Source organism: Mastomys coucha, unplaced genomic scaffold (assembly GCF_008632895.1).
Source record: "Mastomys coucha isolate ucsf_1 unplaced genomic scaffold, UCSF_Mcou_1 pScaffold21, whole genome shotgun sequence".
Taxonomy (NCBI): Eukaryota; Metazoa; Chordata; class Mammalia; order Rodentia; family Muridae; genus Mastomys; species Mastomys coucha.
In genome coordinates this window covers 155,719,054-155,733,091 of record NW_022196904.1, presented here as the reverse complement: position 1 = coordinate 155,733,091, position 14,038 = coordinate 155,719,054, and the positions used below count along the sequence as shown (strand labels likewise).

Sequence of the window (14,038 nt, the reverse complement as noted above, 5' to 3'; positions counted from 1 at the left end):
TACCCAGAATGCATCAGGCATGATTCCCAGTAGAAATGAAGCCGGGACAGGAGGGCAAGCCTGCCTACACTTTAAACCAGGTAGATATGAAGATGCATATGTGAAATTCCAGTGCTTAGGAGTCCAAGACAGGAGGATCATAAATTCATGAACAGTCTGAGCAGGACAGCCAGATCCTATCTCAGTTACTAGTATTTAGTGAGCCCTGCATTGGATCCTCAGCACATTGGTGTAGTACATGCCTTAAATCCAGCACTGTAGAGATGAAGGCAGAGGATCATAAATTTAAGGGAACTGTCAACAACAACAACATAGTAAGTTGAAGGCCAACCAGAGGTACATGATACATCGTCAGAACAAAAGCAAACACTTAATGAGGATATTATTGATGCATGGAGGAACATGCTGTACTTTTTTCTTAAAGGAACAAAAAAACAAAACAACAAAATATACCTAAGTTTTAAACCCCTTCAAAAAGAAGGGATATTTACGGCAGTACTAGGAATTGAACCCATAACCAGGCTATACTACTGAGCTATGTCTCTAGCCCAAGGAAGAAGCTATTAACAGGAAAGACAAAGGTATTAACAATAAAATGGAGGACATTCTACAAGATGTCTTCCCGAAGCCACCAGGTCCTCTTGAACGGTCAGAATGAGGCTGATTCCACCAGCTCAAGAGTGTTGGATTCAAATCGTGTCTTGAAGGAGACTGAGAAGCAGCTTGAAGAAGAAGGGGAACATCTGGAAAACCGGTGGTGCCTCTGCCTTTAAGGTGATGGAGGCCCTGGGATCAGCAAGCCACCTGGACACAAGGAAACAAGGAAAGGAGCAGGATGGGAGCTTCCTGACCCAGACACAAAGGTTAGCTGCATCCTAACTCCATCGCCATGGCTGGCTCAGCCTTGCTGGCTTTGGTGGCTGGTAAAAATGAATCCTCAGTCAGCCTTCCTTTAAGACAAATTAAAAATCACTAGAAACGTGTATCTGGTGATCAAGTTACAAGTTCTTCAGCTTCAGCCAGGGAAACCTAATGTGTGAGGAACTTCCTTCGGCCACTTTGGAATCAAGATGAGATGTGCCGGTATCCGTAAACTTCACTGCTGGAACCTAGACTGAAGAGTTAGCAAATAGCATGGCTTAATTGTCCTTAAGTGGGTGTGACCAAGCCTTTTCTCCTAAGCACTGGGTGAACAGAGCTTGGCAGTGTGCTGTCATTGTGTAGAAGTGCATACAACTGTGCATGAGCAAGCAAATATGGTAATTGTGGTTCAGAGTAAGTCTGAGTTTCAGGATAAAATAAGAACTGTAGATAGCTCTTCCATAAAATGATGTTATATACACACACACACACATATATATATATATATATATAATATACATTATATATATGTATATTGTGTGTGTGGATAAAACATCAGGAATAAGGAATCAGATGTTTTCAGAGTATAGTTGGTTTAAAATAATTCAATAACTATAATGGGAAATATTGTGAAAATAAAAATTTAAATCTAAGTAAAATGGATGGTTTCCTAACAAATTATATTTATTTTTATTAAATTTTATTAAATTATTATTATTTTATCCAGAGATAAATTACAAATTCTAAGAGCTGAATAATTCTAGAGCAAAAACTGATTGCGCATCAAGACTTCCATGTGATAACATGCATCAATTCCTTAGTACCAAGCCCTGATAATGAAGCATCCGGTGTCAGCCCTAAGTGTATACTTTTTTTAAAAGATCTTGTGGAGTGCATGGCTGCAGTGAGTTCATGAGAGCATTGATGATGTCATGACCAGGAGACACCAACTCGACACTGTTTCAACCTCTGACTCTTACAATCTTTCTGCCCTCCACCCTCCCACTTCCATGATACTCCTTGAGCTTCTGGGTATGGGTGGGATGATACAGATGGTCCATTTAGAATGTCTGTAGGCATTTAATCTCTGCCACACAATTATTTTTAAATAGGAACGTGCATATATTTTAATACTGATAAGAGCAAGTGGAGCAGAGAGAAAGAGGGAGGGGGAATATATGTACAGCAACAAGCATGGAAGAGTGTTGTTTTTTTGTTTTTGTTTTTGTTTTTTTTTATTTTACAGCAATGAAAAGTTGTTAACATTGATTATCTCTAGGGTATGTGTAAGACCTGGCTTCTTTAGATAGGTATAATCTACAATTTAAAGGGTGGCACGAGTCTGCAATTCTAGATACTTAGGAAGCTAAGGTAGCATTATGGCAAGTTCAAGGCTACCTGGAAAACTTATCAAGGTCTTGCCCAGACATTCAATAAAAAAGGTATAGGGGTGTAGTTGCATGGTAATGAGATTGCCTGTCATGCATGGTAGCTGGGCTCAACCTCTAGTTCTGAAAAAGAAAATGTTACAAGCTGATACTGCCTCTATGCTAAGTGTAATTATAGCCCAAAGTCTGTGGGTGTACTGTTTGCAGTGTATCATCTAAGCAACTCTGATAAAAATCAGTCAATTTGTCATAGAATTAATGCTGAAAGATTATTTCCATGTTAGGAAAAGGATCCCCTATGAAAACTGATGGGGCAGTATCCAGTGCGGCCTCTGTGGTTTGAGTGACTGCTTTTATCTGTTGGAGACTCTGATCTGGAAGCTGATCATGCCTTTGCTGTAGCAAGTAGGGACTTCCAAGTTTAGCTGGACACTACAATGTATTCAGTACACATTGGGTCCTGTGCTTTATTCTCTTGCTACCCACATTATCCATCCTTCCTGTATACCCCTTCCTTTATCCTCACTACTCAACCTGAGAGCCATTATCTGATTCTTTGGGGGAGAGGAAGTGTGGATATTGATAAATATTAACCAGTGATCTCTTCTTTTACAGGAACCTGGGGGAACAAAAGCAGCGTCAACGATGAGCAGGCCACCCGTCACCACCAACTACAGATGACTTGCCATTTTATTTACAAAGGTAAGAAATGTATTCTGTATCCATAAGTAATCTTGACAGATGCTCTTAACCTTTCTACAGTATCTTTATTGATGTACCAACTTCATGACATTTAACTTTAACCGTATCAAATTTCAAACCACCACCAACCAAACGGGACATGGAAAGTTTTGAATGTCTGTGAGAGAGATAAAAGGGGTGGAAAATGCCATGAATTACCGGTGCATGGTTAATTTTTAATCACCTTCAAAGTCTCCCTAATTTTAAACAGACACTCGAGGAACACAGCACAATATTAAAAAGCTTGCTTGGTGCATTTGCGATTTCATCTTTAAGCAGTCAATCCCCGGTACGTTTCTCTCTTTTGTAGAAGGGGTATGATTATAATGTTGTTGTCTATGCCTGCTTTGGCTTACACACTTGCAAGTGCATATTGTACCCAGCACAGAAACAGAACAAGCCTAGGACAGAGAGTAACCCCCCACCAGGCCCATTTTAATAGCTCCTTGTAGTTTGCTGGTGTGGTGCTTATTGCTGTCCACTTGGGAGGTCTAGAGTCGCCAGGGAGTGGCCTCTGGACCTGCCTGTGGGGGTTATCTTGATGGTATTGACTGAGTTGGGAAGAATGTCCACTGTGGGTGAGATTTTCCATGTCCCCTGTGTACTTACTGTTCCTGGACTGTATAAAATAGAGTGAACCTAGCACAGGCAAGTAGTCCATTGCTTTTCCTTTTTGCTATAGACACAAAGTCAGTAACTGCTTCAGGTACCTGTGCCTTGATTTCCCCATGGTGACAGACTGTAGTTTCAACTAAAATAAGACCTTTCTCCCTTAAGTGGCTTTTGTCATAGGAGTCTATCACAGCAACAGGACAAGAAGCTAAGAGCCTGCCCCCAACCATTTCATTCACCTCTTTGACTTGGGTATCCCTGGTTGATATCGTGGTGTTTTGTCAAACATCACTCTATGATTATATGAAAATCTCAAATATTTTAAAAGAAAGAAAAATGACAACTTTGAACTCAGGTGACCCTTTAGGGGTGATGACTTTGGAAAATCAATAAATAAATGAGTGATCTCTTTTTTAACAGGACCCCAGGGTAGGGATTAGAAGCACTGTCAACAATGAATAGCCACCCCCCAGTCACTCATTTATTTGTACTGTGCTTCTCTAAGAGAATTTAAATGAATTGAATAACCTGGCCCATTTCTCATCTCTGTCCCTACTGGAAAGTCAACTTACAACAGAATGAAAAATACTTTTAGACTCTCTGCTCACTGTGCTTCATTCATGCCAGTTAAACCATTTCCCAGAGGTTGATTCTCAACTCCCCACAGAGTGACTGTTGATGCGTTTCCATTTTCAAAGCTAGGGGTCTGAGAAATGTAGCTACTCAAGTGGCATTCTTCTGGGAGGGCCTCTGTCTCTAAGTCTTACAAGCATTTTAATCTTCCTAGCATTTTATTCAGAACCCATAAATGTATTATTCTAAGAAAACTATAGAAAAAGTCAAGTCCTCTTTAGACAAATAAAGCAGATGTTTTTGTGAAACAGATGTCTTTGAAGACTCCCAGTTCTAAACCCCATCTGAAAGTTGAGAGGGCAAAATGGGAGTTAATTGTGATAGCTGAAGACTTGGTGTGGTTGGCTCATCTAAGTCATTACTGTCATTCTTCTGATTGCCCTTAGTCATGTCCTGCACACAACATCAGTGCTTCAAGGTCACGTGTAGAGACACAGCTTACAAATTCTTTGGTACCATAAATACTGAGCTTATTAAGAGTCCAGGACTCAAAGGCTTGTAGGAAAGTCAGAAGATCAATCTCTTCTGGTGGTATTAAATGCCCTTCCTGTAATTTAAGATCCTGTAGAGAGTGCTCTTGCAGTAGAAGGTTAATTAGCAAAGAGTTCCAAACTGAGCAGTGTGCAGAAGTGAGAGACTTTGGAACCTCAACCTTAGATCTTAAGTTTCCATCAAACCCCTCTCCTCAGAGCTCAGGGATCTATAAGAAAAAAAGAGGCAGAAAGATTTTAACAGCCAGAGGTGGGGGATGACTCTCAGTAGACAGCATCTTCTAGACCCAACAGGACTGGTACACATCTGAATCACAAAGACAGTCATGTGACCAGCACAGGTTCAAACCAGAGATGAAGCCGACACAAAATCCCACTCCTAACCAAGAAGCTGTTTGCAATTGACTCCTACTGGGAAAGTAAATACGGGTTTTATCTAATGGTGTTTCTCTGAATATATGTACCACACCCCAGAGCAGGCCCCAAGCCCAGGAGTAGTTGGCCAACACAAATCAGATTTTAGGTTTGGTTTGGTTGATTTGATGTGCACATTTTGTTTTATTTTTTTATTTATTCATTGGTTTGGCTGTTTTAATTTGTGGGGGGTTTTTCCTAATTTTTGGGGGGAGACATGAAGTTGGGTGGGTAGGGAGATAAAGAAGATGTGGGAAGAGTTGATGGAGGGGAAAAAAGAATATGACCAAAATATGATACATGAAAATTAAAGATCCTGAAATATTATAGCTTGTTAATGATTCAGGTACCCTTATTTATCACAGAAGTAATTGGCTTTAAATTTTTTTTTAATGATTTTAAAGTTAAATATGAACGCCTACTGAAAAGTGATTGCAAGAGCACCTACTGTCTCTCAGTGAGAAAAAATATTTTAAGTGCATTCGAAAAATTCACAAAATTAATCACTCTTTTTGAGTCAGTAAAACTAAAACCTTGCTGTGTCACAATTTTTAAACAGATTAAAAGGCACATCGCAGCATGGGAAAATACTAATAATGTGCTTAGTGATGGAGTAATAGTCTAAAAACAGCATTAACAGGGAAACTACTAACACTATTAACAATTATAGGTTTAAAAATCATTAGTTAAAATACTAAGACCCTAATAGGTAGATTAGCAAAAGTATGAGAAACTCAAAAGAAAACAGACAGAGGACTAACAGTGGTGGGAGGAAAATGTAATCCTCGCTCAATGAGGAGGGTCCTTATTTGACCTGACACTTTATCACAATCTAGTAGCTGTTGTTGCTCAGTGAGCCAAGCTTCCACTCACTCCAGATATGGCTATGAGTGGGCAGAGACTTCTTGGAAGGCAATTTGCTAGCATTAGTAAGAGCTTTCAAGTGTTAATACCCCACTGTGACCCAGTCATTCCAGGAGCTGAGGCTAAGATAACACTGGTAAATGTTGTATTATTTGCAGAAGCAAAATGTTTGAGCCTCCTCAACTAGCCATCAGTGTTAGCATTATTAACTGAAGTACTGACACACCATTGGATTCACACAGTGATATCTCCTTGCATCTGAAAGAAAACATTCTTTCTCCAGTGAGTGATATTTTTTTATCATAAAAGGGGCACGTGCTTATTACATCAGTATTCATTGAAAACACAAAGATGACATTATCATTTTTCATATCAAAATGCATATATCAAAAGATAGAGATGAATGTACTAAAATGTGGATCATGGAGTTGCTTAAGGGAAGTACTATTAAGAGTGGGGTGTGTGTGGTGTGTGTGTGTGTGTGTGTGTTCTGGTTCATAATTTTGGTACTTTCCAGATATTTTTACAGCTCTTACAACTGAAGCAAAAGTAAAATTTAAATAGCTTTTAACAAGAAAACTATCCGCATATAAGGATCTAGGCCTCTACAGCATCTTTCTTCAGACTTAGAGACCTGAGTGTACTCCCAATAAGAACTTTTGGATTTTCTCTTTCCTCTGCCCCACCCCCTCTGAAACAATAGCAATAACAACAGCAAAAAAAAAAAAAAAAAACAGTGTTTAAAATATATTTTGCTCTTTTAGCAGCATTGTTCATATGCTGCACTAGAGAGGAGCAGTCAGATTTCACACGGAAATATCTCTCCGCAGATGTCGTCAACTGCTGAAAATGGAGACGCCGTACCTGGAAAACAAAATGAAGAAAAAACCTACAAAAAGGTGAGTTTTAGTGCTGTTCTGCTGTTGCCGGATTGAGGATTTTAGGCCCTTCCTTCCTCTGAAGCAGTTGTTAACCGTCTTACTTCCTCTTGTGGTTCTACTAAATGTGCAAAACTTTGCTGGTTTAAGTGACAAAATGTATCATGGCAATAGTGGTAAGGGTCAGAAGTCTGGCAGGGGTCTGACTGGTATCCACAGAGCTCCGTTCCTTTTGTAACATCTAGGGGAGGACTCAAGGGCTTGTTCTATCCAGTTACCAGAGTTCTCCAAGTCTCCACTATCACACTTCCTTCTGTTTCAAAGCAGCAGTGGCTGTCAGGGTAAGATTGGAAGGGCTGTGCCCTTCTAACACTGCAAAAAGGACCAGTGAATTACCCTCCTAGATAATGGAAAAAAAATTTTTTTTATTTTAAAGTTAGTTGATCAGAAAACTTCACTAGCCTAAACTCTTGGTTGCTCTAGAACATAGCATACTTATAGGGTCAAAGGACTGGGACATGGCTGTCTTTGAGAGATATCCCAGTTACCATGTGAAGTAGCCAGGTGAGGGGAGAGAGTTATTTTTCTGCCTTTATTCTTAATATTCATGGGAAGAAGACTCTTAGTGGTATATGATATCCTGTGTCTAGCATATGAGTCCTTTCAACTGATTTACTGCAAAGTATTAACTACTGTCTGTCTTAAAAAAAATTTTTAAAAAGGTATAAGCATGAATTACTGTCACTCCATACCTTTTTGAATCCTCTAAAATTTCATGTCTTCAGCCCATTTCATGCAGACCTCTTTTTCTGTGCTTCCCAGTGTATTTTACCAGTCTTTGAATTTGATCAATTTTTGGCTCTTAACTAATCAAGCTAATGTTAACATTATTGTTGGATAAAATATGGCCCTGGGCAGCGCTGCCCCCACTTCTAAGTTACCTTTATACATTACAGTTTTTTTTTTTTTTTTTTTTTGACAGTTTTTAAAAGCTCTTGCCTCCTTATCTTCTGGGCTTGCATATTGTAGCTTTCCTATATCCCATTTTTTTGTTTCCATTTGTTAGTCTCTGATGGACGGCTGGTGAGAACTTTTCTCCAGATGTCTGTTCTGTGTATTCAGGTCATGAGTCATGCGAAATGTTGCTTTCCTAAGTGTCTTTTTCCTGTAGATCTTTTTAACTCTTCTTTTTTACTCAGAGAAACCTAGAAATATAAACATGGAGATTGCTATCTCCAGTGATGATGCACTCAGGAAAAAGATGCGTCGGGATGAAGACTAAAGAATTCCATAATGGCTGGGCTGTGGTGGCACATGCCTTTAATTCCAGGCAGAGACAGGTGGATCTTTAAGTTCAAGGCCATCCTGGTCTACAGAACAAGTTCCAGGACAGTCAGGGCTGCACAGAGAAACCCTGTCTTGAAAAACAAAATATATAAACAAGCAACAACAAAAAATGTAGAATTTCAGAATATGAGGTCTTATAAACTTTGTAATCCAGCCAAAGATAGTAATGACGATTCTTAACTTTAGACACAAGGGGAAAACTGGTTGTTTCTTCTTTACCTGGTAAGCATGGGAACACTGTAGAGACACTAGCCTATCATTACTTTAGGTTAGCTTCCGACAGTATCCTAAGTCAGCATCAAAGTGCACCAAGATTCTGCACTGAACTCCTTTGTCAGATGAACATAATAGAAAGAACACGGTCACAACACCTTGGCATTTACTCAGTGCGCCCTGGTCTGAAATGTAGCAAAGCTGGAGGATTCTGCAATCAATGGATATTTGATCCAGTGAAGCTGGGGAAGTTACAAAAATTAAAAACTCAGGTGCTGTAATAAATCTATAGAAAGAGACAAAAGAAAGTTTAAAAGTCCAGCACATACACATGGACACACACACACACACATACCCCAACAATGTTTTGAGAAACACAATAGTATAGGAATCTTTTGATGATCTGATTATGAAGGGGAATATGAGAGATGCAGAGATTAACCCTTAACCAGTGTGGTACTGATGTGCACAGCACACAGGGAACACTTCATGGAAACATAAAAGTTATACTTTATAAATGTCCACAATTTGGAAATCATGCCTGCTACCCCCACCCCAACTCTAGGACTACATCAAAGCTACCTTGTGTTCCTCTGGATGTGTCTTTAAGTGAGGTTTCCGTCCTAGTTCTGAAGCTCTGGTGGCGCAATGGATCTGTTTAGTAAAGAGACTTGACGATACACTGTGTATTATGATGGAAAACAACCAAGTTAAAGACATCTTCTTCCTCTATCGACTGCCAGGAATAAGAAAGACCCCAAAAGAGTCTATAAAGACATTTCAGTTGACTGGGAGAAGTGAGCTGCGAAAAACAGCTGTAAGGCTCAGTAGCCTCTAATGAGGAGGTAAAAGAAGAGGCGGCCAAGGATTAGTGTTAACCAGTTGTTTTGGGCTGTCTGTGCAGGGCTTCAGGTTAGGTAGGCAGCAGCTGCCAATACCAAGCATCTCCAGTGTAATGATTTCCACGGGTGTTAGGGAACAGTCAGTGTTTGTGAACTCTCTGCTCTCCTTGTCTTGATCATTTACACATGAGTGTTGAGCTGGCTGCTTTTGGTTCTTCCGATTGCCCATTTCTCTAATCTATTATCAATTCTTGGCAAGGCCAGGAGGAACTAACATAAACCCATAAGGTTAATGTCTTCAACTAAAGGCCAAAGCAAGTTGGGTGTTAGCTACGTAAAACAAACATGTTGCCCATTAAGGCTGGCACTAATGGCTGCCTCTCTGTTTACAGAGTCTAGGGTTTCCACTCTCAGTTAATTTGCTGGATGTCTTCCGCTAGAGTTGTAAACACAAAGGCCTACAGGAGCCAGGCAGGAAACAGGTTTCCCTATAACTATGGGAACTATCTTAAGGGTGCATGCCTTCCTTTGGGGGTGGATGGCACTAAGATGCTGCAAACAGAGCTGGATGGGAATGTGGACATCAGCACGCCTAGACACTCATTTTTTTTTTTTTTTTTTTAGAAAACAGAAATACAGATGCTGATAGGAAATATTCCAAGTTTTTAATCATCAACTAATTCAGAAGTTTGTTTTTAAGTTCACTCTGGGCAAAAAAGCATGCCAGTGGAACTTTTCTCACCTGCAAACTGAAACAGTTTGTAAACACCGACACATTCTTGGTATAAGAATGTGAAGAAGAAAAGAAATGCCTTTGAGACTGTCTCTGCTTCCCAAGACTGTACAGTTTATTTGGGAGAAAAAAATGTAGTCCCATGTGACAAATAAATAAATGAATACATACATACATACATACATACTTACTTACTTACATATATACCATAAATCAGTATTAGGTGCCAAGACCATTGGCAGACATTTTGTTTAATCATCACAAGTCCCAAGTAGCTGGAAGGTCATTGTTGTCTTCCAGGCTCTCGCAGCTTCTAAACTGGGAGAAGACTTTGCTGGAGTAGAACTCTCCTGATGTTTATTTGCTTTCCGTCACTCCTTTAATGACTGTGACTTCTAATTTGCTTACTCGTCTGCCTCTGCATGATGGGCCATATGGTGATCGTGACACACACTTGAATGAGGGTGGCTTGCTGAAAGGACAGGGAAGGCTACCTTGAACTCAGCCCAGTGTCTCAGGGACATAGCAGGTGGTAGTGTGGGGTTGACTGTGAGTCAGCCTCAGGCGCACCATGGTGTTAAGGGTTCAAACTTTATGCTCCAGGTTAGTGTTGTCCAATAGAACTTTCTGGAATGGTGGAAGTGTTCAATAATCTGCACTAAATTCATGGTAGTAAGACTTGTGAGGTTATTGGATGGCAAGAGTGTCTGAGGAACTGCATTTTTATCAGTGTAATTGTTAGTCTTGAATTTAAAAATCATCTTATTGACTAACAATTTCATGCGTATATAGTGTATTTGATTGTATTAACCTCCACACGTTCTCTTTTCTTACCTCTTTTCTGCTGCATCTGCAATCCTCCTTCCCAACACTTCTCTTTTCTAATTTCATGTCTTTAAAAAAATTAACCTATTGAGTCTCAATCGGGTAGCTTGTGTGTACACAGGTGGGGGGTTATTTACTGCATGGTGGGCCACACTGTTGAAGAAAAGTCACTTCTCCCTCCCCCAACAACTGTCAACTGCCAATAGCTAGCTCCTCCAGAAGAAGTGGGAGTCTCACATGCCCTTCCTCCATATGTGTTGGAATTTTGACAGCTCCATGTTGTTCAGGGCTTCTCGTATCAATAACCACAGATACAGTGAGTTCATGGGTGGAATGGCCGAGTCCTGGGCAGAAGACTGTATTTCAAGGCCTCCTCTCCATTCTCCAGCTCTTTCCCCTTTTCTCTGAGTCTTGAAGACAGAAGCTGTGTGTGTGTGTGTGTGTGTGTGTGTGTGTGTGTGTGTCATATATATCTCACTTAGGGCTGAGCAGTCAACTGTGATTTGCTATCAGTGCCTTGAGAACTGATGAGTCTCTGCGTAGATTACTGCCCACTGTGAAGAAAAGCTCCTCTGCCCAAGGTTGAGAGCAGCGATAATCTGTGAGGATAAACAAATATTTAGAAGACGCTTTGACAACTTGTTCATTGAGCAGCACAACACTAGTGGTTGGTTCCCTTTGAGGCTTATGACCTTCTGGGCCATGGGATTTTGACCATGTAGCAGGCCCCAAAGCCAATCAGAATTTTAGCCATCCCTCTAAGAGTGGCGCCAGCACTGGATCCTGGGGCACCTCTTGCTGGCAGGTCAGTGTGTAGCATGCAGGATCCACCACTGGTAAAATCACTGACGACTTTTATATACTAGCAAGCCGAGGAACTGCAGTTCGAATCTTTGTTAGTAAAACTTGAAGCTTCCACAGGTACTTGTTGGTTACCTTCATGGCTGGTACAGTTGTAGGCACCAAGGCACTGGGACTCTGTCATGGAGAACAGTGCCAGGCTGTGATGGCTGTACACAACTAACAGCAGTTCAGGGTGCATTGGGGTCAGGGACTGTGGCACTGGCAGCTTTTCTATTTAAGGAAACAAGAGTTGGACATAAAGTTGAAAAAGATGGGAGCAAAAAATTCAGAGACAAGTTCTCTCACGTAGTCAAGGCTTACCTCAAATTCATAATCTTCCTGCCTCTGACTCCTCACTGCTGGGATTTCAGGTGAATGTGACCATCCTCAGCAAGAAGAGTTTTGTGTGTTATTGTTTTAAGAAGTGCATTTTTAAAGAACATCACAATGAAGACTTAGCTGAACGTCTGTGGTCAGAGTGACTACCTGAATTTTCCCGTTTCTAGTAAAGGACATGGTGTTGTGTTTGTGGGGTGAGGGCCAGGTTATGACCAGAAAACAAACTTGGAAACAAGCAAAAGGCAAGGACATCATCTGTATAGATGATCGATACTTGGGTAAAATGGTGATGCCAAAGATCCAACCCTCAGCATTTCGTGTGGATTTTTTTTTTTTAAGACAGAGTCTCATTATGTAGTCTAGAACTCACTATATAGACCAGGCTACCCTTGAACTCACAGAGATTTGCCTAACTCTGCCTCCATTTTCTGGGGTCAAGGAATGTTACCCCAACACCTGGCCTCTGTATTTTTCTATGAACATTTATTTATTTTTATTATATGTACATACATGCATACATGCATGCATACATACATACATACATACATACATACATACGCCAGCAGGTATGTATGTGTACCACGTGCAAGCCTGATACCTGCAGAGGACAGAAGAGGGGGTTGAATCCCGTGGAACTGGGGTAATAGGCAATTGTGACCTACCAATTGTCAGTGCTAAGAACCAAACTCGACTCCTCTTCAAGAGCCCCCGAAGCTTCTGTATTTTAAACGTGATGAAATTGCCTACTCTTTATCCTCCCAAACCAACAGCTGTCAGCATGGCTGAGTGACATGTCCCGGATCACCTAACAGTTCTTAGCCAGGGAGATGAATGAGTTTGCAATCTCACAGTTGGAACTGAGAGTTTCCCAGGAAGCTGGGCATGTGCTGGTATAGGAAGTGTTTGTTGTGGTCATTTGCCTTTCCACCGCTGTCACCTCACTTCTGTACCCTGTCCTTCTAGCCTGCTTCTCCTTTCTAAGTCTGTTCACATACCAACCTTCATCCTCTTAGGATATTAGTTCTGGTGATGACAGGCTGCAATGGGAATGGGGAACGGAGGAGTAAGCAGAAGCCTTCTGCTTTCATTACCAATGAGTCTCTAGCCAGTTTGCACCGTGTCTGGTAGGAGACTGAGGGTCTGGGACGCACATCAGAGGGGCTTGACCTAAGTGTTCCTGTTTCTTTCCTCATCTCTCTGTTTTTCAAGACCTTGGTTTTGTTTCGTGGCAAAGCATCAGCCAATTTTCTGGTTGGTAGAGCAGGCAGCAATGAGGAGGAGCAGCGATGCCTGACCCTTGCCACATTTACAAGGGCAGATGGCTTTTATTACTTTTGAAATGTGAGTAAAGTAATGGCCCAGAGACACTCTGATCTAAATCGAAGCACTTGTTTAAACATAACCCCCTTTACAGAGTCTTCATGAAAACATACAGCTGCCTCTAGATAACTCTAGCGTGGGGATCCCAGATTGAAGGAAGACACATTTGTGTGTATCTGTTCATGCACACTTAGTTTAGATTCATAGGAATATATTATTTATTTGGGTAAAAAAAGAGCAGGTCTATGTTTCATGCCCTGACCACTCTTTCTGTCCCTCGAAGCTAACTCCACTACCCTAAAACTAGCAAACTTCTATCCTGTTCTGGGGGGACTGTCCTATTCAGCTTAGCCTAGACACCTGTGTATGTATATCAGGCATCAGTTGTCATGAATAGCAAGTATATTGGCCTGTAGGAAGAGGGCCCATGTGGCCTTTTGAACATTGTTCTTATTTCATCATAATGTCAACTACTTAACCAGAAATTGCATTCTGTGGAGAACATTTAAGGGCTGAAGACATTTTTTGGTACCCGAAGCTTGATAGTCCTCTTAGCTTACGTGGAGATAGAGGCCAAGAACACTGTGTCTTATATAATACACAGGAAAGACCTGTCAAAGCGTCAACTAAATGTTACTAGTACTGCCGGGCAGTGGACAGCCAGGGCTATGCAAAGAAACCCTGTCTCCAAAAA

General features: G+C 40.9%; 1 protein-coding gene across 3 annotated transcripts in view; it reads left to right on the top strand.

Moving 5' to 3' along the window:
* The window catches only part of Pip5k1b (phosphatidylinositol-4-phosphate 5-kinase type 1 beta), a 267,662-nt gene that overhangs the window by 109,427 nt on the left and 144,197 nt on the right, over nucleotides 1-14,038 (top strand). For all 3 annotated transcript variants that reach the window (XM_031389975.1, XM_031389976.1, XM_031389977.1), the window contains exons 2-3: nucleotides 2,865-2,951; nucleotides 6,835-6,903. In XM_031389975.1, the coding sequence (XP_031245835.1) occupies nucleotides 6,835-6,903 (69 nt within the window). In that variant the 5' untranslated portion in view covers nucleotides 2,865-2,951. The remainder of the gene's footprint in view (nucleotides 1-2,864; nucleotides 2,952-6,834; nucleotides 6,904-14,038) is intronic.